Raw genomic sequence first — 22995 nt, forward strand, 5'->3', positions numbered from 1 at the left:
TGACACTACAAATGCAACGTGGCCACATGTGGATACCTCTGTGTGATTTCAGTGATCAGATCATAAAACAGTTTATACACTGATGAAACTTACATTAAGCACCATCCACTTGTGAGTCACCTTAAACAGATGGTAATACCGGGTGTACATTGGATAAATGTGTCTGGATGCCTGAGTTCTTTAAAAGTCCATAAAAGCCTTGAATTCGATCTCATCTGATCTGTGTACACAGTGAGACAAAATTGTAGACAAAATCAATTTGTTGCTCCAATTTACATCTTTTACATCACAGTAGTGGAAACTTTTCCTATGTGAAGTTAATACATCTCTCTGGCAAGCAGCAGTAGCATAGAGTGTGACAACTGGACGTGTTACATATGGAAGAAGAGTATCTTTACCTTTCCTGCTATTGGTCTTCTCTCTGTTTCAAGTGCTTTCTCTGTCTGGAACTGATCACTAGTGTGTGTGTGTGTGTGTGTGTGAGAGAGAGAGAGAGAGAGAGAGAGGAGGGAGGAGGGGAGGAGGGGGGAGGGGGGAGGGGGGGATGTGTCACTTTGCCTCTTAAGTTTCTGATTGTCTAAATAACACAGTATCCCATCATACAACTGTCTTGCATTTTGACAGTACAATAACCCATAATTCCTTCTGTCACTCAATATTTCAAGGGCAGTATTTTATGGCTTGAACTGAGCGAGAATGCATTTACATTTTGGAGGATGTGAGAGAGGAAGGGGCTGAGGGGGGAAATAGATTTCTTGTCTTGTGTCACTTCAGATTTTACCCTTCTCCCCCTTTCTCTGCAGAATCCATTTTAGGAGGAATCGTAAAAGCGGCTTGGGAAAGATCTGTGCTTTTTCTATTTAATCAAAGCTTTAAAGTAGATAAGCAGAGTCGAGTATTGAGCAAGCGCAGTGAGGGACAACTTTGGCCATGGAAATGTACTGTATACACATTTACTGGCTAATATGATTTACTAAATGCAACTGCAAATTAATTCACACAAATATAAACATGTTGACTGCAATTGAAGTTGTAGATATAGTTGTTGCAGATAAATTGCACTAAATCTGTTATCTCAATCATATATATATATATATATATATATATATATATATATATATATATATATATTTTTTTTTTTTAACATTCCTGGTTATTTATTTATCATTCAAAAGTTTTGGGTCAGTATTTTTGTTTTAGTATTTGGTACATTTATTCAGCAATTGATGTTTAAAATTAATAAAAAAAAATGACAGTAAAGACATTTATAATGTAACATCACAGTTTCCACAAAATTAAGCAGAAAAAAAAATAAAAAAAAAAATAATAATAAAAATAATAATAATAAAAATAAAAAAGGTTACTTGATCAGATTAGAATGATTTCTGAAGGATAACGTGACACTAAAGACTGGAAATAAATAAATAAATAATTAAAAAGTAAATGTATTAAAATTGAAATTTTAATAATTTTTCACAATATTACTGTTTTTGACTGTGTTTTGATCAAATAAGTGCAATCTTGGAGAAGATTCTTATCTGACCCTAAACCGAATGTGTGTGTAGTGTTCATACTTTCATATATTTGATAACAGCTTTCCTTATCGGCTGACTACACAAAGCTTTGTTATACTTCAATCCTTTCCCTCAGTCATAGTATGTGATGCCCACTTTTCACAATCCCATTAATACCTGATGCTTTCAGTCCTGCCATACTTCTGTTCTGTTTTTGTCACTGAAAACCCCTTTTCAAACAATTATCATATTCATTATAGAATATAACATGCATTTCACAAACGTTTCATGTCGTCTTTATAATTTTGTTGATAAATTTGCTTATGATAATTCATGTAAATAACCAATACATTTCTGTATTGTACGTTTAATGTGTTTATCAAGACCTCATGAACTTAAAGTACCCCTAATGCATCCTTTCACCTTAGCGCTGCATAAAATTGAACTTCAAAGCTGCACATTTCCAAAAAACAGACAGTGCTGACATGGAAATTGACCTGTAGGCTCGTGTCTCCTCCACAAAACTCTCAGTTGTACTGCATGTCAACGAGATGAAAATGATTCCCATCTCCTCCCTTGACTGGATTTCCATTTGCAAAGAAGATAGAGCTCTATTATAGACCTATTTGAGCTGTGCTGATAGCTGCAGCGATTTAAAGAGCTCTATTGTTTGAAAAAGGAGCCAGTCAGATTAGAGAGGTGTGTAGAGCTCTTAGCAAGGTCAAATATTTCATGACTGCTCTGCTTCCATCTTATTTAATATCAAAGAGTTTTTTTTTTTCTCTTAAATGACACCTTCCGCTATGACTAACGTCTGATTTACCGAATACAGCAGGATCTGAGACTCCTGTCAATGTCTGTGAACATGAATCACCGAAATCCCTATTTTGTGCTTTTTGAAATAACAGCTAATAATGTGCGGTGTAAATGCATCAAGTGCACAATGAAATCCAGTGACATCAAGTACACACTAAAATAAAATCACTTTAATTATCAGTTGACTTTTTTGAACTATACAGTTTGGAACCTATCTTATTTTAGCTGTGCATTATATATTATTACAGTTTTGATTAACAGGCTTATTTAGTATGACATCCCTGATATGCCTGATAATCAGATGGCAGAAATGGATTGCTTTCCCTGGTTTCGGTGTCTATTGTGTAGGTTGTTGTTATTGTTCACTCCATTGTATTAAACAGTCCCCCGGGCAATGTTCCTAAACGTCCCTTTACACCCTTGTGTGTGTGTTGTTACTATAGAGACTGTCTGAGGTTGGTCAATAAAACACAGATCAGATTGTGCACATATAGCACTAGAGCATGCACATGGAGCATTGTGTTGTGCAGCACGTTTTACTGTTTTTTCCCCCTTTGCTATTTTTGTGTTTGGTTATACCTTTGAAAATATAACCATGAATATGTGCATTTTATCACGTATTATAACTGCAGTTGTGATTATTATTTTGAAATACTGGCTACTCCAGTCTTCAGTGTCACATGATCGCTCAGAAATCATTATAATATGCTGATTTGAAAATTTTCTGTAATTAATCATGTTTAATCTCACCTAACATGAAAGTTTTTAATGTATTTTTATATTGACATATTTTTACTAAGTATTTTGAATGCATGCCAGAGCAATACCAATAGAGCTACAGATGTCTCTATTAAACAGATTTATTTTTCAAAATTTCTAGGGATAAAATTAATAATTATAGCAATTTAACATTACAGTATAATTTAAAGACATACTTTTATATTTAATAAGCTTAAAAAAAAACAAATATATATATATATATATTTTTTTTTATTTTTTTTTATTTTTTTTTTTTTTAAGCACACTTAAAATAATCTTCACATAAACCCATTATAAGAAATGTCTCATGGCCTAGTCGGGGAAAAGAAAATGTTTTTTTATATATATATATATATATATATATATATATATATATATATATATATATATATATATATATATATATATATATATATATATATATATATATATATATATAAAAATAATTTGACACCAACATATTTTACATACCAGTAAAGAATTCACTGGCCTAACTAATACAAATTAAAAAAATGTTTTAAAGACAAACAGTCCATAATAAATAAAGAACAAATAAACAAATTACAAACGATAGCACAAATAAATATACAGAACAGATACAAATGAACAATATTTTTAGATTTTGAGGTAGGTCTAACAGTATTCAGGTAATCAATACAGAAATTGAATAATCAAATGTAAAATAACACTGCATGATCTTCACTGTATGAAATATTAATCCTTATTAAACTCATAACAGTTATTTAATCAAGAGCAGTAAGTGATTTTTTTTATGTCTTTTATTAATTAAAATTAATGACCGTCAACAGCAGGTAAATTAGGCTTCTGTCACTTTAAGATCTGATGCACATAACGTTTAACACTTTTTTAACTCCTTTAAGACTGTGCTTATGTGGATACTTACCAAAATTTGACAATTTTGTGTGTTTTTGTCTGTCCAAGCACGATAAGACACAAAAGATAACTCAAATCGGTGTCTGAGAAGAGACTTTCTGTGCGCAAGTTTCGCTGTGTGCAGACAGCACGCCAATACCCTGGAGGATGCCAGGAAAAATAACAGAAAATATTAATTGCAGAAATGAAGGTGTTATTTTTGACAGTCCTAATTATATTGTAATTATATTATATTATATTGTGGAAAGCATAGGGTCAGGAAACCTGTTTTGAAAATGGTTATTTTTGCAATTCTGTTACGCTAGTGGTGCTGGAATTTCTGTCCATATAAATTGGTTTCTTTGTTTATTATTATTATTGGTAACACTCTATTTTGATAGTCCAGTTTAGACAATCTACTAACTTTGCATGCACGTTAACTTATTCTACTAACCCTAAACCAAACCTAGAAGTCAGTGGTCGGGCCAGTAGTATGCAAGTCAAATTTCTGATTAAGAGTGTGTACTGTGCTACTACACTCAGTTTGCTCACATGAACATTTATACGTATTCCCTGTCGAATGTATGTGATTTCTAGAAAAACAATACCTTTGTAATTCATTCTGTTTGCTTATAAGCTCCATGCTTTCCTATGCATTTACCCTGTTCTCGTCCCCATGGAAATGCCCAATGGTACGATACAAAGCGTGGTGTGTTGAACAAATATGAGCGCTGTGTTTATTTAACCACTGGTCGAGCACAAAGCGACCGAGGGGAAAGGAGGTCTTTTTCGTAGGGCAAGCCGAGACTGAAGCGGCCATTCGAGGGGCCCAATCGCACTTGAGTTCACTGGTAAGCCTGTTGGACATTCAGCTTTGTTCCCCTTATAGTCTACTTATCAGAGGGTTGATTCGCTTGTCCCCTCGCATGTTCCTGTCCTATCTCAGCGCCGCCAATTTTCCACAGGCTAAGTGCTCAAATTGAGCCATTTTGTTTCACTTTAAACTAAAGCGGGGACCTATTATGCGTGATTTTTCATTCATAGCTCCCACTGCTGGCACTCTCTCTCTCGTTCTGTCCGCACTCAGAGGAAAGGCCTTGTGAGGCCGTACTGTTCTCACTCCAGGCATGTCAGCTTCAATCTGCCACCCCTGGGTGTGAGGGGCCAGCCGTGGTGTGGGGGCTCACAGGTCAACCCTGGTAGTAATTGATGTTGCTTATTCATCTGTTTTTCCTTGTCTTTTTTCCTGCCGCAGTGGCCTTTTGTTTGTCTAAATTGTTTGAAGATTTACTGTAGGTCCTCGGGCCCCTGAGAAGCATCACCCCTGCGGCACTGCCTCAACGCCCCTGCTGAGCAGGAGGCTACACACACACATACACTGACAGATAAACACACAAAGCCAGTCAAAATACAGGGAATATTTTTCATTGTGACCATCTCCCAGGCTAATTTGTCATGGCTTCATGTGTAGCATGTGTTTAAGGAATCATTCAATCATTACTCAAACAGCACATGTGGAATCGGCTGAGATACTCGAAACCAGTGGTTATTGACTCTGTTCTGATAGGGACGTGGATGTGTAATTGTGCATAATTAGGACAGCAAAATAAATAGGCCTATCATTATTCAAAAGGCAGAAGCAATTATGGCTTCTCATATATTTTGTTGTGAATATCAAACGCTGTGCATACAATCCAAGAGGATTTCCACTCAGACTGACAGAAAACTGACTTTTTTCCTGGTTGAACATTGTTTGCGTTGCGTCACTGAATCTGTGTACAACACTTTTAATGTTAATGTTTAATTATTATTATTTTTGTGTTTTGTGTGTGTGTGTGTGGGGGGGGTCTTTGAACGTATTACATAATATATTATATATATTAATTTCTATCTATCCAATTTCATGTCTTTTATTCAAGCATTTTTTTTTTCATTTTGTGTTTTATTTTATTTTTATTTTATTTTTTTAGCCTAAACTATCCCCAGATGCAAGTTTAAACTTTTGTATGGTAAACAATTTTGTTAACAGTGTTTTGTCAGCACTTGATGTCCAGTGTAAAATGTAAATGCTGTAGCCCAACCACTACTTTAAAGTATTACAGCAGGTTTGTCCATGAGCTGTTTTGGTGATCCTCTAAACCTTCACGTGGCCAGTGTTTACATTAGGTTCTTCCAGCTCAGCTGTCTGAGATCATTACCCAGTAATGCTTTTGAACTACAAAAGACATCAAAGGCATTTTACCTTATTCCTCTGCTCGTTAACACACACTCATTGTTTACGCTCGCTTTACAGCTGTGCGACTTTCACCTGAAACTGGAAGTAAACAGGTGACTGTAAGATAAAGAAAAGTACCTAATTACTGCGCTTCATTTGATCTTTGCCTCTGACATGTCGGCAGGCTGCATGGGTGGTACGTCCCAGGGGCCTTTGAAGAGGGTGATTTTGTAAGAGATTTGGATCATTACACAATAAAGAACATTTCATAAGTCATGAAGCGAGTTGGAGAAATGATGGTTAATGATGTTGACAGCTGTTCAACTCTGTAGAATTATGCCGAGATTTGACTGGACTTGCCTCTTTTAATGATTCCTGCCTTTTCTAAGGTAATGAAGCAATGGCAGAGAGAACGAGAATAATCTTCCATCAAACTGAACTTCAGTTAAAATTGCATATATCGTCCATCACGTGCCTCTTTTAAAGTGGCATGCCTGTGGATTAGAGAGGGCATCTGAAAATGAAAAAGAGGCCTTCCTATTTCCTCTTAGATCTGAGTGATGTAGGAACAAATCAATGTCTAGGATGGTTACACGTAAAAAAGAAAGTGCTGTAACAATAAGAATATAATGTTTAATAAATATCAATCTCCCCTTTGACCTTCAAGATAACCACAGTAGACTGACATGCTAATGACTGACACTCACACCTGCTGGTTTAGTGTAGAATATTTTTTACATATTTTTTTTTTTTTTTTATGGAATAGGTCTCCCAGAAATGAAAAGTGTCTTAACAAACCATCATGACTTTTTTATCTGGTGTGGAACAGAAAAGATGATGTTAAACAGAATGTCTGAGCTGCTCTTTTCCATACAATGAAAGTATATGGACCACAGCTGTCCCTGGTCCCCATTCAGTTTCACTGAAAAGAGCAGCTTGGACATAACAGCTATTATGCAATGTTCATAATTAGATCAAATTTATATTCACAACATAAAATGGTGATGATCGCTGTTTACCTCCCTTCTTTCATCCTTACGTGCACAGGTTATTCTGAGTCCCAGAAACATTTTATGTGATATATTCGTGACAGGGCGTTGCAGAAGTCAAACTGTATGTTTGATAGGGGAAAAACAGGCTGCATCAGGAGTTTAATTGGTTTGAATATGCGTCTAATTATCACATAGGGTTGGTACTGATGCAGAAGTAACGTAATTATCATTTTGTAGCATTGTATAATGATATTGCCTTTTGCTCGTCAGGAGGAGACATCTTCATACCTGACACTTTACTGAGCTACATAATGATATGGCAGAGCGACAGCTAATTACAACATAATAAGTGAGTGATGATGGAGTCAGGGTGGATATGCCTCATATATTTAAGTGGTTTCAAAGCACTGCCAATGTAGAGAGACTTGCAATTAAATCAAACCAGTCTTCATTTAATTACAAGCAGATTTATTTGCGTATACTTTTACTTAACAGAAATAAAAGGCTAGCCTATATTTAACTGGAATATCTGTACTGGTTATTTGTATGTGGAAATGCTGAATTTCTAAATTGGCTGAGGTACAATTCTTAAAAACTTTCATTTTGTTAACCTGTTTTTCAATGTATACATAAATTGTAGACAGGCAGCATTTACATGTGACAGTTATATAAACAAATCCTTTTATAGCTTCAAAGTATTTAAAACATACATTAAGCTGTCTAGCATCATTTCTGCTTTTTGCTCGTGAATTAGAGTTTGGCGAATTGACTCAAAACCCCTAAGTTATGTGTGGCGTGGCTCTATTTTTGTTTATTTTAGTATTTAAGGATTGTGCTTCTATATTTTGCAAATGCTCTGTCAGAAGATACCACTCTGGCAAGCTGCCTACATTTAGTTTATAATTTGTTGTTTGCATAGACGTTGCGATAAAACTGTGCGTGATGAGGAAATGTGCATGACATGCAGATCCGTAGATAGGGGAAGTTGATGGCAATTTGGACGGGAGAAGAGCGGCGCTCACTGACTGCTTGAAACCTTTTAATTAGCATTAATTACCCAGCAGAAAATGTTGGGGCTTGAAAGGATTTGTGTCAGCAAGTGAGAGATCAAAGATTGCGGCGTTCGCATTTTAATCTGCCAAGTAAAAACTAATAAGGGCCTTGTAATGGGGCCCCAGAGAGTGACAGCACAGGTGGGGGACTGTAATCCTCCCAATTAGATCATCAGATGATTTAATTTCCCTCTAATATTGAAAAATTACGATTTCTTTTCTCAGTGACCATCGGCTGGATAAAGACTGGTTTTCCTTCTCTCTCTCTCTCTCTCTCTCTCTCTCTCTCTCTCTCTCTCTCTCTCTCTCTCTCTCTCTCTCTCTCTCTCTCTCTCTCTCTCTCTCTCTCTCTCTCTCTCATCCCCTCATTTATGGCTTTGAGAAAGTGAAATGAAAGCTTTTTTGGAGGAATGTGTGGTTGGCCATAAGGCACAGAATCATGGCTGTCTCATGTGGTTGTGAGAGGGGATGGGAGTGATGCAGACCACGGGCAGGCCTCTGACAGGGTCATCCATCAAGTGTCATTGATCATTTGCCATGAAGTGACAGCAAGGTAGTGATTATTTGCTATTAGATAGATGCTCAAGCATACAGGGCTGCAGCTTGACAGTACAACGGCCTCAACCCCAGATATCTGTGCTTTGTGCCTTCCAGTCAAATGCTTGATGTTTAGGACATGCACATAAAAAAATTGAATTAATATTGCAAAAAAAAAAAATTTGTCATAATGAATGTGCCATGTAAATGTGTTAACCCTGATTAAGTCAGTACTATGATTTTTAGACAGCTGGCATATGACTGTTAACAGAATACATTTTATGTCTGTGCATGTCCAAACAAAAGTAATAATGGTTACCAATAGTAATTATGAATATTTTTTTCCCCTTTCAATAATGATTGTTTTTATAGCATTAAAAGAAATGAGCATAGCAGATAACATGATACAGTTCACTGTGTTTGTGTGCTGTTGACAAGGGCATAAATGACAATTAATGTGTTGATTAAATTACGAGGCAGAATTAATTAAATAAAATCAAAATTAAATTGAAATAAATGGCTCAATCAAGCATATGCAGTATTTCCACAAGAGAAGGATGTGTATGGATTATAATGTTTATTGGAATATTGCAATAACTGAAATATGTAAACCACTTTTTTTTTTTTTTTACAGTATATAGAATAAAGATTGAACTTTTACTTTTACTCAGAGTAATTCCGCTGCTGCAAATACCTAATGGTAACATGTAGGTTGCCATTCTGTATATTTTAGCCATTGATAGTATTTCCCCCTAGTTTTTCATCATTTTCAAAGTCATTGATTTTACTTTTTGGTATTTATCTAAATGCAAAGTGCCTTAAGATTCATTTCCCTCGCAGATAAACAGTGATGGCAGATGACTATGGTGCCATCTGTAAAGAATAGAATTGATTTTCAGGGCAGCGGTACGAAAGGGAGAATGCATTTGTTTTGCGAGGAGAGGTATAATCAGTCAGTGGTGTCGTTTAAAGAAACTGGGTTGCACCAGAGACAGGGAGGCCATGAGGCATGAAGAGAAATGGTGTCGACCATTTCTCTACCAGGAGACCCATATAAAGTTACGCTGCAGTGCTTCCAAAATAAAGTGGCTGGCTCTGTTTTTACTTCAATCTTAAGATTAGCATCTAGATTTTACATAATGTTAATGATTTTGGTGTAATAATGCTGTTGTTGTTTGGTCTTCAGATTGAAAAGTTTAGGCCTCAAAGTGGGATGCCTTTAACCCCCTAATTTTACATATAATTATTTTTATATTAATGAGTTGAGGAGAGTATGTGATGAGTGACGTGTAATTTGATCTAATAGCAATATATAATTTTGTCAGAAATTATCCATAATAATGAAGTAAGATACTTCATCTCATTTATTTATTTATTCGGAACTTCATCAGCACAAACCAAAATATAATGTGAGCCAAAAAATATGTTTGACAACTGTGTTTCACATTACACCTTGGGATAAATTTAAAAAAGGAATACATTATAAATCTGATTGGATGAGTTGTGTTTGAAACTGCTTTAAAATAGCCAATGTAAACACACTTGCGATGGCACATAGTTGTTTTGCAATGTTGCTTGGCAACAGTAAACAACCTTTATTTACACACTATTTACACTGGACAAAAGCGGATTGTTGTGATGCGTCAAAACCAATCCCATTGTAATCCAAGAAGCTGTCTATATTGGATGCACCCATCTGCAATAGTCAATACTTACTCTTACAATTTATACTGTGGCATTTCTGTGGTTGTATAGTCTCTGAAGTGTCTCTGCAATAAACAGTCTCACTGTCAGTCCTGCTCTTTATTATTATAAGAAAATGTATCCATTTATTTGATTGTTTTCATTTCCACGATGATAATTACAAAAAAATGGGTACTTCACTGCTTTAGATTATTGTATTGTCAGTTAAAATGATTTGCTGGTCAATTTAGACAACTTCAGTTTGTGTACATTTGACCCAAAGAACACACACGCTTGTTCCAGAAGCTGTCCTTTGAAGTACAGGTTGTGCCTTTTGCATGACTGAAGCGAGGGTAAGTGATTAGACAGCGTTTGGACAGACACCCTCAGTACTCTGTAACACAAGGTGATTTGTGCACGTTGCAGCTCAGCTCATGAAGTCCAGGTTGCCCCTGACAGGGCCCATCAGGTCAGTCAGACTTGGCACTGGAAACAAAGTTTGCCAGGGCCGGGGGTCAAACTCAGCTTAAAGAGTCAGCTCTGTCAAAAGCCTCAGACACATTCTTACCTTACAGCCAACCTCGACTGATCCAGGGCTATTAATCACAGCGGAGCGGCTCTGACCTCAGCCCCTTCTCCCTTTGAAGTGTGCTGTCCTTTGCCGCATGAGGAAATCATTTGCTGCCTGATTCAATGAGCCGTCAGCCGAGCCAGCGGACCTAATGACATGTGAGAATATTAACCTCCTACCACTGAGAGCTGTGAATCTTGAGAGGCAGTCTATAATTCACCAGGCGTTTCATCCCTAGCCTCACTCCTTCTTCTGGTCGAAAACCCCCGCCCGACCCGACTCAACCCCACCCTAGTCTCAGCCTCAGACGTCACGCCCACGGGCCGTTGGTTGAACGTCTGATGCATATGGCACACAAAATGGGAAACACTTCAAGAGTTTTGAAGTCATCGTCTGAATTCTACAGGATTTCCTGGAGACGTGTGTGTCACGTTCTTTAACGATCCACCTGGAAACAAGCTGTTGTGATGCCAAACCCCCTTATGGAAGAGGAAAGCTGTCGTGTCGCTTACCAGGATCTACTGTAAATGCTGGATTTTCAAAAGTATGTGAAGTTTATGATGCCATTGGTGCGGTAAATGTTCTTGAATGAATAATTTGTTAGATGCATGCTGGTTTGTTAATGTAGGGACATCGACTTTACATTTTCATGCCCCTAAACATGACAGAGAACAAAACAAACTGTGAGTGGTTGCTTTACATGTCAGTCAAACGTCCTCTTGGGCAGTCCTTGGCCAATGAAAGCTGCAATGAAGTCCAGACCTTCTGCCGTCAGTCTGAAGGTCTGGCTACGCGAGACTAGCCCCACCCTAACCCAACACACTACTGCCTGGTCCAGAGGCTGCCCCAAAGGGATAGTTCACCCAAAATTGAATATCATCTGTTATCATTTACTCACCCTTGTTTTGTTCCAAATCTGTATGACTTTATTTCTTCTGTTGATATTTTGAGAAATGCCCCCCCCCCCCACACCCACACCCACACACAGACAGAGTTAAAGTTAATGATCAAATGAGGGTGAGTAAATGATCACAGATTTTTTTTTCCTTCAAAGATATATTTGATCCTAAGATTTTGTCACTTTCTTCCAAACGCATTTGTGAAATACAAAATAAGATGTTGCTCAGAATGTACAAGCTGCTCTTACAAAGATCCACAAAAAGTGGATCAAAAGCTCAAAAAGGACAAAACAGAACCATAAAGTTATCTTAAGCCATTTTATGATATGCTTTTTTGAAGCTGTACCATCTACATTCCTTGTTTGTAAAGCAGAATCTTGAACAAATTGCTTAAGAAAAAATAAAAAGCTAAAACAACATGAGGATGTGTAAATTCCGATATTTCTTTGGAGGCACCATTCCTTTAAGTGACCTTTTGTTATCTTCTCTTATAACCCGATAATTTAGACTAATTAAATACTTTTTATTCATGTCGATTTATTCATGGAAACCCCATGTGTTTTTTGTTTTTCAACAAAACACTAGCATTTAGCTCTTTATATAACTATTTGTTATTTATATGTGTAATACGCAGTACTGTAATGATAGTGTTGTTAAATGGAGCCAAATTATGCACTGCAGGTTTGTGAATATCCACGTAAATAACAAGCCAAAATGTACATTATATATTGGAAGAAAATCACCCCAACCAGTGGGCGTCCCATTAAAACTGCAGGATGACTGCTCCGTAAGCCTTTAACACATGTAAATTGCAACATAGCTCAAGCCCATTTCCTTACACATGTGATCTGTAAATTGCTGCCACCCTAGGGCTGGTGACATGTTTGATGTCAGGCGGACTGGAGGGGCTGAGATTAAGCCAGATAATGGTTGCCTAATACTGCCAAATCGAAGATTTATTGTGCCGCCGCTTCCGAAGCATCATGTTTCTGAAGATTGAAAACAGAATTTCATGCCGGTTGAAGGTAGGAGTGCATCTAAGCTCCTTTGGCACATATATTATGCATGAAGCTGGTGTCAAGATCATATTCAAGGTTGTAAGGTTGATTAATAAAACTCTGAGAATGACACAATAGGCAGATGTGGCGTTCTACCTCACATTTATCACAACTGCAGATCATCCTCTGAGAAATAGTTGATTCACTCATTTTTCTCTGTGCGATGAGGAGTTTGTCATGTCCTCTGATGGACAGCTTCGCGGTGTCATGTGCATTTTTTCTTTCTTCGTGTATTTTACATTTATTCAAACCAGTCCAATCCCTGTTTTTACAGCCCCGCTTCCCTCTTTCATTCATTATAGTTTCTTATCTTGGCAGGCAATCAGAACTGCCAGGCAACCAGTCCATTATGCACATATGAAGCCCATCACTCCAACCGGATTGGCCAATTCATCAAACATTTATCTTTTGCCCTGTGAACAGCGTGTCAATTTGCCTGTCACTCCCAAGCCTTCGCAGCCTCTTCGGAATAAAAACATTACTTTTCCCGCACCGGAGACCGCTTTGATGTTAAATCTCCCCTCTTTCACTTTAAAACAAGGCCTGAAGTCAGATTTCAATCCACACACAGGAAAAGATCCCAAACAACTGGATCCGGGCAGCCATCCACTGTTGATCATACTTTGAGACCGAGCTGTGGTGCTGGTTGCAGATCAGCTGGTAAATATGTACGGTCTAGATCACACTTGGCTGTTCTGGGACCCAGTTTTGACTCCACACACATGGCATGGGTGACACTGTGGAGCCGAGGATATGAGAGAGACTAATATCAAAGAATGATCAGAGCTGCTCTGTCAAGAACAGACACACTGGGGACTCAAAAAAAGAGAGCAGAGAAGAGAAAGGCCTTTTAAAACCGGCGAGCAAACAAGGGAATTATTGGCCATAGCAAAGGGAAATATCAAAGCTGGGAGTATCATACAGAAGGAGGCTTTTGCTGAATGGGATCACTGCTGGAACGCAGACTCGGAATACAAAGGCAGCGTGAGTGTGCTTGAATGAGTGCTGTGTCTAAGAATATGTTATTTGCGGTTAGCGCTATTTGCTAACTTGGTTGTATCAACTCTGCAGGTGTATCTGAATTCTCTTTACTCGTACTCTCTCTGTCTCTCCCTCCCTGGACATGTGACCTGTGAAAGCTGGCTGACTAATGGCTGCAGTGACTGACATTTCAACCAATAATCACAGAGTGTTTTTTCCCCTGTTGTCAGCAGCAGTTTATCAATCAGCATGTCCGCATTAGTATTTGTCTATCGATCCATCCATCTCTGTCAAGCCGTCTCTGTGTCATTGTCTGAGCTCTTGTCCTCTTGTTTGGCTTCTTTTGAGGATAGTCTGCATAGTAATTTGTTTTACAGGCCCTAGCTTTGAAAGGTTGACTAACAGCATTTACATGGCGGCCATTTGAAAAGGCGTGGAAGCAGACGTTCTCAGCGAGCGCTTGTTTCACATGTCAGCAAACTGTCACCATCTACACAGGATTTTTTTAACATAACCTTTGGTAATAATCGACTCGTTTGACCTTCTTTTAATGCTATCGACTTTCTCTGTCAGTATTTTTCCCCTCCTCATTCAAGGCATTATGTTTAATAATGGGATTACAAGAGATCCCAATTTGACGAGCAAGAATTACCGTCAGGATGTTATTTGTCCGAATAATTAGCCACATCATATACAAGCTAGTCTCTGTATCTCAGTAAAACTAAACATGTCACAAAAATGTAAAAACACACCATGATGTTGTTCCTCTTTTTCATTTTGGTTGGCTTAATGAGGGGAAGATTTCCAGAAATGTGTCGCCACGTGGAGTTATGAATAGAAATCCTAGATAAAGTTTGGTGGTACAATTTTCATGTTTGTTGGGAGAAAACATCGTTAGTCGTGTTTTTGATTAGATTGTTTTTGCCTATTACATAAGCAAGGGCTTGGATCATCATTCTTACAGTTTGTCTCAAACAATGTATTATGCTTTGGTTCCTTGTAAAGTTTCTCACTAATTCATTTCATTTACTCACTAGCACACTTTTGTTGTTCAACTGTCCAAATAATGCAATTAATGTGTCCAAAGATCAGATTTTAATGTAAGATCCATGCTATTTTAATGTAAAAATGTATTTTTATTACAAACACCTCTGAATAAAAATATTATTGTAAATCACTCAATGGCAGATTAAAAAGGGGTCACTGACACATTGTAATGTCCGCATTATCCACCAAGCCATCTCTTATGAAGTGTAATCATGTGTTTTTCCAGCAGCAGTTGTTTAGCAGCTGGGTCTACGAGCCATTTGCTAACTCAGGCAAGATAGAGCCAGACACGCTGCACTGGCAAACACGTTGAGATATTCACTGTGACAATGAGCTTGATCATAATTATCTTAACAAGGAGTGGGTTCATTGGTGTGGCTCGTTAAATCTATCTCTCTTTCCCACTCTCGTGTCTTCCCATCCATCTCTCTCCTTCTCGCCTTAGATCAGACGGCGCTCTCTGCATTGTGCTATTCTTTCATTGTGGTGTGACTTTGAAGATGGTGGTGAAAATGTGCAGTCGGTTTTGGATTCCCCATGGGGACGAGGTGTGAGTCAGAGAAGTTCCTACCTGAGAGTGTTTTGTGTGTGATTGAGTTTTAGATTGCTTGTGTATTGACATTATTTTAGTTTTCACAAGATTTACTCACCCTCAAGTTGTTGTTTTTTTATTCTGTGGAGGACAGATCAAAGTGACTAAGGATAAAGTATAAAAAAAAAAAAAAAAAAATCTGACTGGCATAAAGTATCAGTGTATACGATTCGTACAGTATATTCAAACAATTTTGAAGTATGGCGTAGCCAAATTTTACATGTTCAATTGAATATGCAGAATGCAAAATTATCTATAAATAAGGTAACAGGTAATTAGTTAATAAGTTAACTTTATCTCATAATAAATAAATAAATATATATATAAATTATGGTAACACTATTTTAAGGTGACAGTTGCATGTTACTACATTTAATTACTATAGCAATAACAGTAAATTATACATAATCACAAGTAGCTAACCCTAAACCCTAACCATAACTCTATAGTAAATACATGTAGTTAGTTATTATTACTTAGTACTCATATCAGGACAATGTAACTACATCACCTTAAAATAAAGTGTAACAAAAATTATAGTATATATCTTTAATTTTTTTTTATTTTTTATTATTACCTTTCCTTTTATTTATAAGGCAGAATTGTGCTTCCATAGGAAAGAAATAAGGAGTGAGTAAATAACAGAACGTCAATTTTCGGTGAGCCGTTCTTTTAAGCGCGTGTGGCAATTAATCATTCAGTTAACAACATATTTTGAAAGTTTTCCCCTTCTGCACTGTACAGATGTTGTATAAAACGGCAGCGCAACCGTTTAGGCACAATGTGTTGTGGTTAAATTAGGGTTGAATCCCTGTTTGTTGTTTTGAATGTGATTTGGCCTCTCCCTTGGCTGTGAATTTAACTGATTAAATCACCTTTTGCACACAGCGGTAGTGACACGAAAACAACAATTAATAAGCAACCCCCCTGTGACGCTCAGATGCCTCTTAACTAAGCGGCTAATAACATTACAACCGCCCAGATACAGCTGAGGCAAACAGGTGGAGGGGGCTCGCAGAACAGCTTTCATTTATCGAGCAGGGACATTTCTCTGTATGCGTGGAGTTTTGTGCGATTTGACTACACAAATAGAACATATTTCTCTTGTGGTTGGAGTTCTTGGCTCTCTGCTTATATGTTTGCTTTCTTTCTCTCCTAAAGCCCACAACATTTCATCAGCCATGTTCTACAGGATAAGAGTGAGGTATTTGCATAACACAACAGAGAGTTTTACGAGACTAATTGGCAGGACCGATTTACAATATTTGGGTGTCATCCAAAGACAGAGAGACACCTGGCTAGATATCAACATTTAGTCCTGTGAGCTCTTCCCAGATTGCCATGGGATTTTCCACGCAACTGTACCAGTCTCACGACAACAAATTCATAAGATTATGAAATGCAGGTGTTATTTTTTCGTTTTGCCCCAAGAGCGTCAAAAACTAGCATCATGTTGCCATCTAATTGTTCTTTGCTCAAGGACGCTGACAGACGTAAATGTCAGTTAACTAAGGGTGGACACATTAACATTGTAGGTTGTCAGCCTCTGCCATTTGAGGGATTAGAAACACACACCCCGGCTTTTATGCACCATCCGCGTCATGAACTTTGCAAGGCCCCGACATTACCCTGAGCACCACCCTCCATCATGTTTATGCCAGCACAGGGCAGGGAAAAGACCCAGACAGAGAGAAAGTCCTTGGGGATGGTGTGCGTGCGCGTCTGTGGGGATTAGGTGTCACAATGGGGAATAAAGGGAGAAACGTCCAACTTTTCCCCCCTAAAAGCAGTTGTTTTTAACTGTAAGCGGCTCATCTGAGAAGTTGTAGAAGTTGTACTCATTCCGTTTGTGGCTAGGCATTAGAGTTGAGCCGGGAAAATGATGGATGACGAGTTAAATTTGTGTTGGGGGAGTGAAGGTGAACTGTGACAGAGTTATTTATCTTGGGAATGGAGGGTTAGGGTCAGGCAAAGCTGGGTGCCTGAAGGCACAAGACATTGACAAATTCATCCCGCACACTGCATTTCTGAAGCCCTTTTGTTTTGAATCCTGGCTACTCACGAGTGACCCTCATCACTCACGCTGCCAGCGTGTGAAGGATGCCGCACCATGCCAGGGGATCTTAGCGCCACTAATTCTTATCATTCACTCTCCTGACAGTCCCAAGCCCAAACTATTCCGGCCTGTGAAAGGGCCCGCCTGAAATATTTATTTCTGCACATAATGGCTGCCCAGATTTAGGGCCATATCATTTTTCCTCTCTTGCCTTATCATTGCAGGTCACTGACAGCCCTGAAAGCGTTCAGCCAACTGGAAGAGCTGATTGTGGACAACAATCTTCTCGGAAATGACCTCCGGTTGCCCAGGTTACCACGGCTCCATACCCTAACGCTCAATAAGAACCAAATATCCTTTCTCAAGCTTTGCTTTTCAGTTCATGCTTGAACAAAATGACAGGAAATGCTGTGAGTTTCAGGGCAATGCAGTGTATCTCCTTGTGCTACACATTATCTCTTTAAATTATCTTATTGTGTTAAATTGAGCTCCTGTCTAATGGGGTTGCTTGACAAACTCACTTGAGTTTGTGCCATGGTGACCTCTAGTGGAGAAGAGGCAAAGCAAAATATCCAGTACAGACCCATGACTGGAAGATAAAGCCCCATTAGACCATTTTCTAAGTAACAGATCATATCATGATGACCCATGTCATAGTTACAGTATTTTAGTGTAGAGTCACATGACCAGAAAGCAGAGCAAACAGAGTTAAATGACCAACATTTAAACTCATACATTTTCCAGTATAGCATTAGCTGTTTAATAAGCTAACAGTAATGTAACAGCTACCACACACCAAAAGTAAATCTTTGAAGCCAAACTGGAAATTTCACATTTTCGGCTGTTGACAGTCAGCAATTACATCACTACTACACATTACATTCAGTTTGTGTGATGAGATGCAAAGAGAAATAAATGGCAAAAGTAAATGTGCTAGCCTGACGAAAATTTATGCTCTGCTGTTTGTCGCTGGATGCTATCCATCTACATAATAATGACGCAGCCTCACCCTCTGTTCTCCAAACAGCTCTCCTCCGACAGAGTGTCAGCAGCTCAGACCCAAATTCTGCTGTGAAGTGGTCTGCACATGCTAATGGCCCAATTATTTACATCCTGTAGTGGCCTGCTGCCATTGAAATTCAAGTGCTGCATTAGTGTGGTTGTATTTTGACACGTTTCGGGCACCATTTTCCAATGAAGTGAATGTATTAGTGATGAATTTGCTGTGAAGTGGCTGTTTGTTTCCCTGTGCTGGGTGAAGGGGAGGGGGTGTCCATGGCTTAGGGAGTCACTAACTGTTTTTACCACAAGGCATCCATCATTTTGTCAATGTTTTTAATGTTCTGCACCCAGCCACCCAGGAAATGGGAAGAGGAACGGGGGAAGAGAACAGCCAAACTCGCAGCAAATGCCAAAATCTCGCCCTTAAATTTACCCGCTCTTTGTATTCTCAAGCATAATGCCTATTGAGCTCCTTCAAAGAGTTTCGGTAAATTTGACAGAGTTGTGCTGGCTGGCTAGGCCAGGGTAGAGCGCAGAGTAAATGCTAATGTAATTAACAGCCTGGATTCCTTGACCTCTGCCCCGTGACACTTCACCGACATCGAGGCCCTGCTGGAGCATTTGGTGGAAGTGACGCCAGCCCTGGAATACCTGAGCCTTCTGGGAAATGAGGCCTGTCCCAACCAGCTGGTCAGCATGGATAAAGATGAAGACGACTATCAGAGATACAGGTCAGAACACTGCACAGTAGTCATTTTGAATGATTATTTTTTTGTCTTTTAATAACTGTACTATACAGAAGTATGCAAAAGTATGTCACCACATTGAACATTTGGGATTATAAACTTGGAAAATTGAAAAACAAAAACAAACAAAAACAAAGAAAAGTCATGTGGCAAATAAATTAGGAATATTTCAGATTCTACACTAAATACACTGCATACAATTAATCAGAAGTGACAGCAAAGACATTTATAATGTTATAACTATTATTTTGAACGTTTTATTGTTTTCAACATTTAGAATAATAAGAAGTGTTTCTTGAGCACCAAATTAGCATATTAGAATGTTTTCTGAAGGATCATGTGACACTGACGACTGAAGTAATAATGCTGAAAATTCAGCTTTGTCATCTCAGTAATGAATTACATTTTAAAATATAATGCAATAGAAAACTTTGGTGGGTTTCCATGACTTTCCATAGACATAATGATTTTTATACTGTACAAACTGTATATTTTATCACCTAACCATACCCTAAACACAACCCTCACAGAAAACTTTTTTGTATTTTTATATTTAGTAAAAAACTATGATCTACAAGCTGTTTTCCTCATGGGGACCAAAATGTCCCCACAAGATCAAATATTTCTGGTAGTGCCATCCTTCTGGGGACCCCAGTCCCACACACACGCACATGCACACGTTAAAAGTTTTGGGATTGGGTAAGAATTTTTTGTAAAGGTTATTTTTCTCTCCTCTTTTAAGATTTTCACTAGTGGTCTCGACCTTTGGGCCTCACTGTATATGAAATATATGGTATCCTGAAGCAAAAAAATACTCATGAATTTATTTTGTACTCTGGTACTCATGAATTTATTTTGTTTTGCTGGTATGTTTTTATTTCTTCTGGAAAAAAAAAGAGAAATACCCCAGGAGTGTGTAGTTTGGCAACTTCCAGTAATCTTTTATTTGGATGAACGGCTGTTGCACTACACCATAAATCACATTGCACAAGCAAAGACTGATACTTTAGGCTATAACCACACTCTTCTTTTTTTTATTTTGTAGACTTGCAAAATCGATTTCAGGTGTGAATTGTGATAACCACAAATGAGTGTTTGCTATCCTTTCCTTTCCTACAAGATGAAACGATGCATTCATTATCAAGCCCAGGCCTATGGGAGTGCAATGCCACGCTATGTTACCACCATTTGTCAGGTTTTCAACATGAAACCTAGCGGTGGGAAGAACGGTGGGGAGAAACACATTCTTTTGTCTACCTTAGACCTAAGTGCCTTTTTCTCAACACTGTTCAGTATGAATCATTTACTATACAGATGAACCCAATAGGCGCCACTCTCGCGCAATGTCTCCCATGCTTCACTTGGTGCAGAGGACGACTATTCTTTCCCTGACTGACAGCAGCTGTGTGTTTGTGATGTAATATTCATAATGTGTCACATAGTAATACATCAATTTGAGCATAATGCAGATTTTATGTCTGACAGGGTTAGCCGAGCACTCAGGTCATGGCAGGACTGGCCTTGGGCTATGCACTTCTCAGACTGCGTCCTGAGAACAAAAAAATAAATAAAAATAAAATACCTCTTCATAACACGGTGAAATATCGCACGCCTCTTTGCGCTCTTTCAATTAGTCAAATGAAACGAACAGGCACAAGTACACTCGGCTGTATTTTACAGCAGTCGCTCGGCTCATTCATCATTGTTTACTTCTGGGGCTCGAGGAGTTTTTTTCCCTCCCTTTAGCTAAAGTAGTTCAGTACTCGACACAGCGACAGCCATCTGCGGTAAAGGATGTATGTCCTGTCTCTCTGGAATGCTCTCCAGCCCATGCTGTCTGTGATTGCATGTTTGTCTCTTGACATCATGACGTGTGTGTGGGCTTAAATATCTGTGTTTGCTGAAGATCAGAAAGTTTAGGGCCAGTTTTGCCTGGGGTGCTTTAAACAACACTTGCTGCAGAGCTGCTCCAACCATCTGTTAGATCAGCACAAACAATTTCACAATCATCAGGAAAACACCTGCATATTTCCCACTAACAGTCGCTGTTATTATGCTTGTTTGTAATTGAATCACAACAGTAAGCAAAGCATACCAACACCACACTGCTCCTAGTCACTCTAGAGGAATTTGTTACTTAAAGTTATTAGTTGTTTTGCTAAGGCAAGTATAACCGTTCTGTTGCACATATTTAGAGTTATGGATTTAAACAAAAACAAAAAAACTCTCAAGCATTCAACTTCAGTGTGTAGCTTGTCCTGCATTGTTTGTTCTACTGACAGTGATTCATTTTTGAGGAGAGTGCGAATTTACTTTTTAAGAAATAGGACTTTTTGGTGCATAATCCCATATATACTGTATTCCCATATGTATAGGCTTAATTACCATCTTCATTGTAAATCTATATATACATTTATACACACTCTATATACATTTACTTTCAAATTGTAGTCTTTTACTGATTCCAAATGGCATGATAACAGTTGTAGTTAGTAATGTAATACATTACATTATACATTTTAGGTAATATAATCTGACACATACATCAAAAAATGCTGTCAACAGCCAGAAAAAAATATTTTTCATCATTTTTTAGGAATAAAATTTGCCCAATTATATAAAAACCTTCAGAATATATAAAATCTGAAGGGGTACTTCAAGTAAATGTATTAGGTTAAAGAGGTTCGGCTGAAAAAAAAGTTTGTGAATCCCTGCGTTATAAAATGTAAATACAAAATGGCGCGAATTTGTGCATTTTAATATGTTTTTTTTATTTTTTTATTCAGTGTTACATTTTCTGTGCCACCTGACTAGTGGCTGGTCTGTGTGTGCAATTCCACAAAACTAAAGGAACTTCAGGAGAATCAGTACATTTTGAATAATTTTCTGCCATTGTGTGAATAATATGTAATCATTCAATCAATAAAAAAGTAATTGAAGCCTGATAGCAAGTATTTTAAAATGTAATATTATATAATAACAAGTACTTAACTTTTTCCCCGACATTTATGAGACAACACTTCATCGCCATTGACAGAATTTTTCCTCATTAATGAGAAAACGCTTCCCCGCCATTGGCTGAATTTTCCAGCTTTCTGTGGTTTCACTGTTATATGGTAGGGGGTGCTATTATGCAACTTCTGAAAGAGTAGAGAATCTCCAGATCAAAACACAGGCAAAAGAAGCAGAAACAAGCAATAAAAGCATTGCTTATGCACGTTGTAGTAAAAAAAAAAAAAAAAAAAAAAAAACATTTTCTTTGCTTTTCCTTCAAAATGTTGCTTTTTTATGGAACTTGCCCACATTCAAGTGTTCATAAAAAAGAATGCTTAAAGCTAGTATAAAATTTTCTTTTTCTTTTTATTTTAAAGTAGAGGCTCTGTTCTTTCAATTTTGATATATTGCATGTTCAGATATGAAATTATATGACTATAGGAATAAATTATAATAAAGTATTTAGGAAAGTAATGTATACGTTTTTATAAATGTATTAAAATTAAGTTAACGTGACCTAACTAAAACATAAATTTCATTTTTTTTTTTTTTTTTTTTTTGCCCTGGTCAGTTATAGGGGCAGTTAAATCCTAATTCAAATAAAAATT

The 22995-nt window shown here is 37.7% G+C and overlaps 1 protein-coding gene across 1 annotated transcript in view; it reads left to right on the forward strand.

Moving 5' to 3' along the window:
• The window catches only part of lrmda (leucine rich melanocyte differentiation associated), a 294439-nt gene that overhangs the window by 169949 nt on the left and 101495 nt on the right, over window positions 1-22995 (forward strand). The window contains exons 3-4 of the mRNA XM_081351866.1: window positions 17870-17996; window positions 19239-19378. Of these exons, the coding sequence (XP_081207992.1) occupies window positions 17870-17996; window positions 19239-19378 (267 nt within the window). The remainder of the gene's footprint in view (window positions 1-17869; window positions 17997-19238; window positions 19379-22995) is intronic.

The sequence above is a fragment of the Scardinius erythrophthalmus genome, assembly GCF_964197995.2.
Source record: "Scardinius erythrophthalmus genome assembly, chromosome: 21".
NCBI lineage: Eukaryota > Metazoa > Chordata > Actinopteri > Cypriniformes > Leuciscidae > Scardinius > Scardinius erythrophthalmus.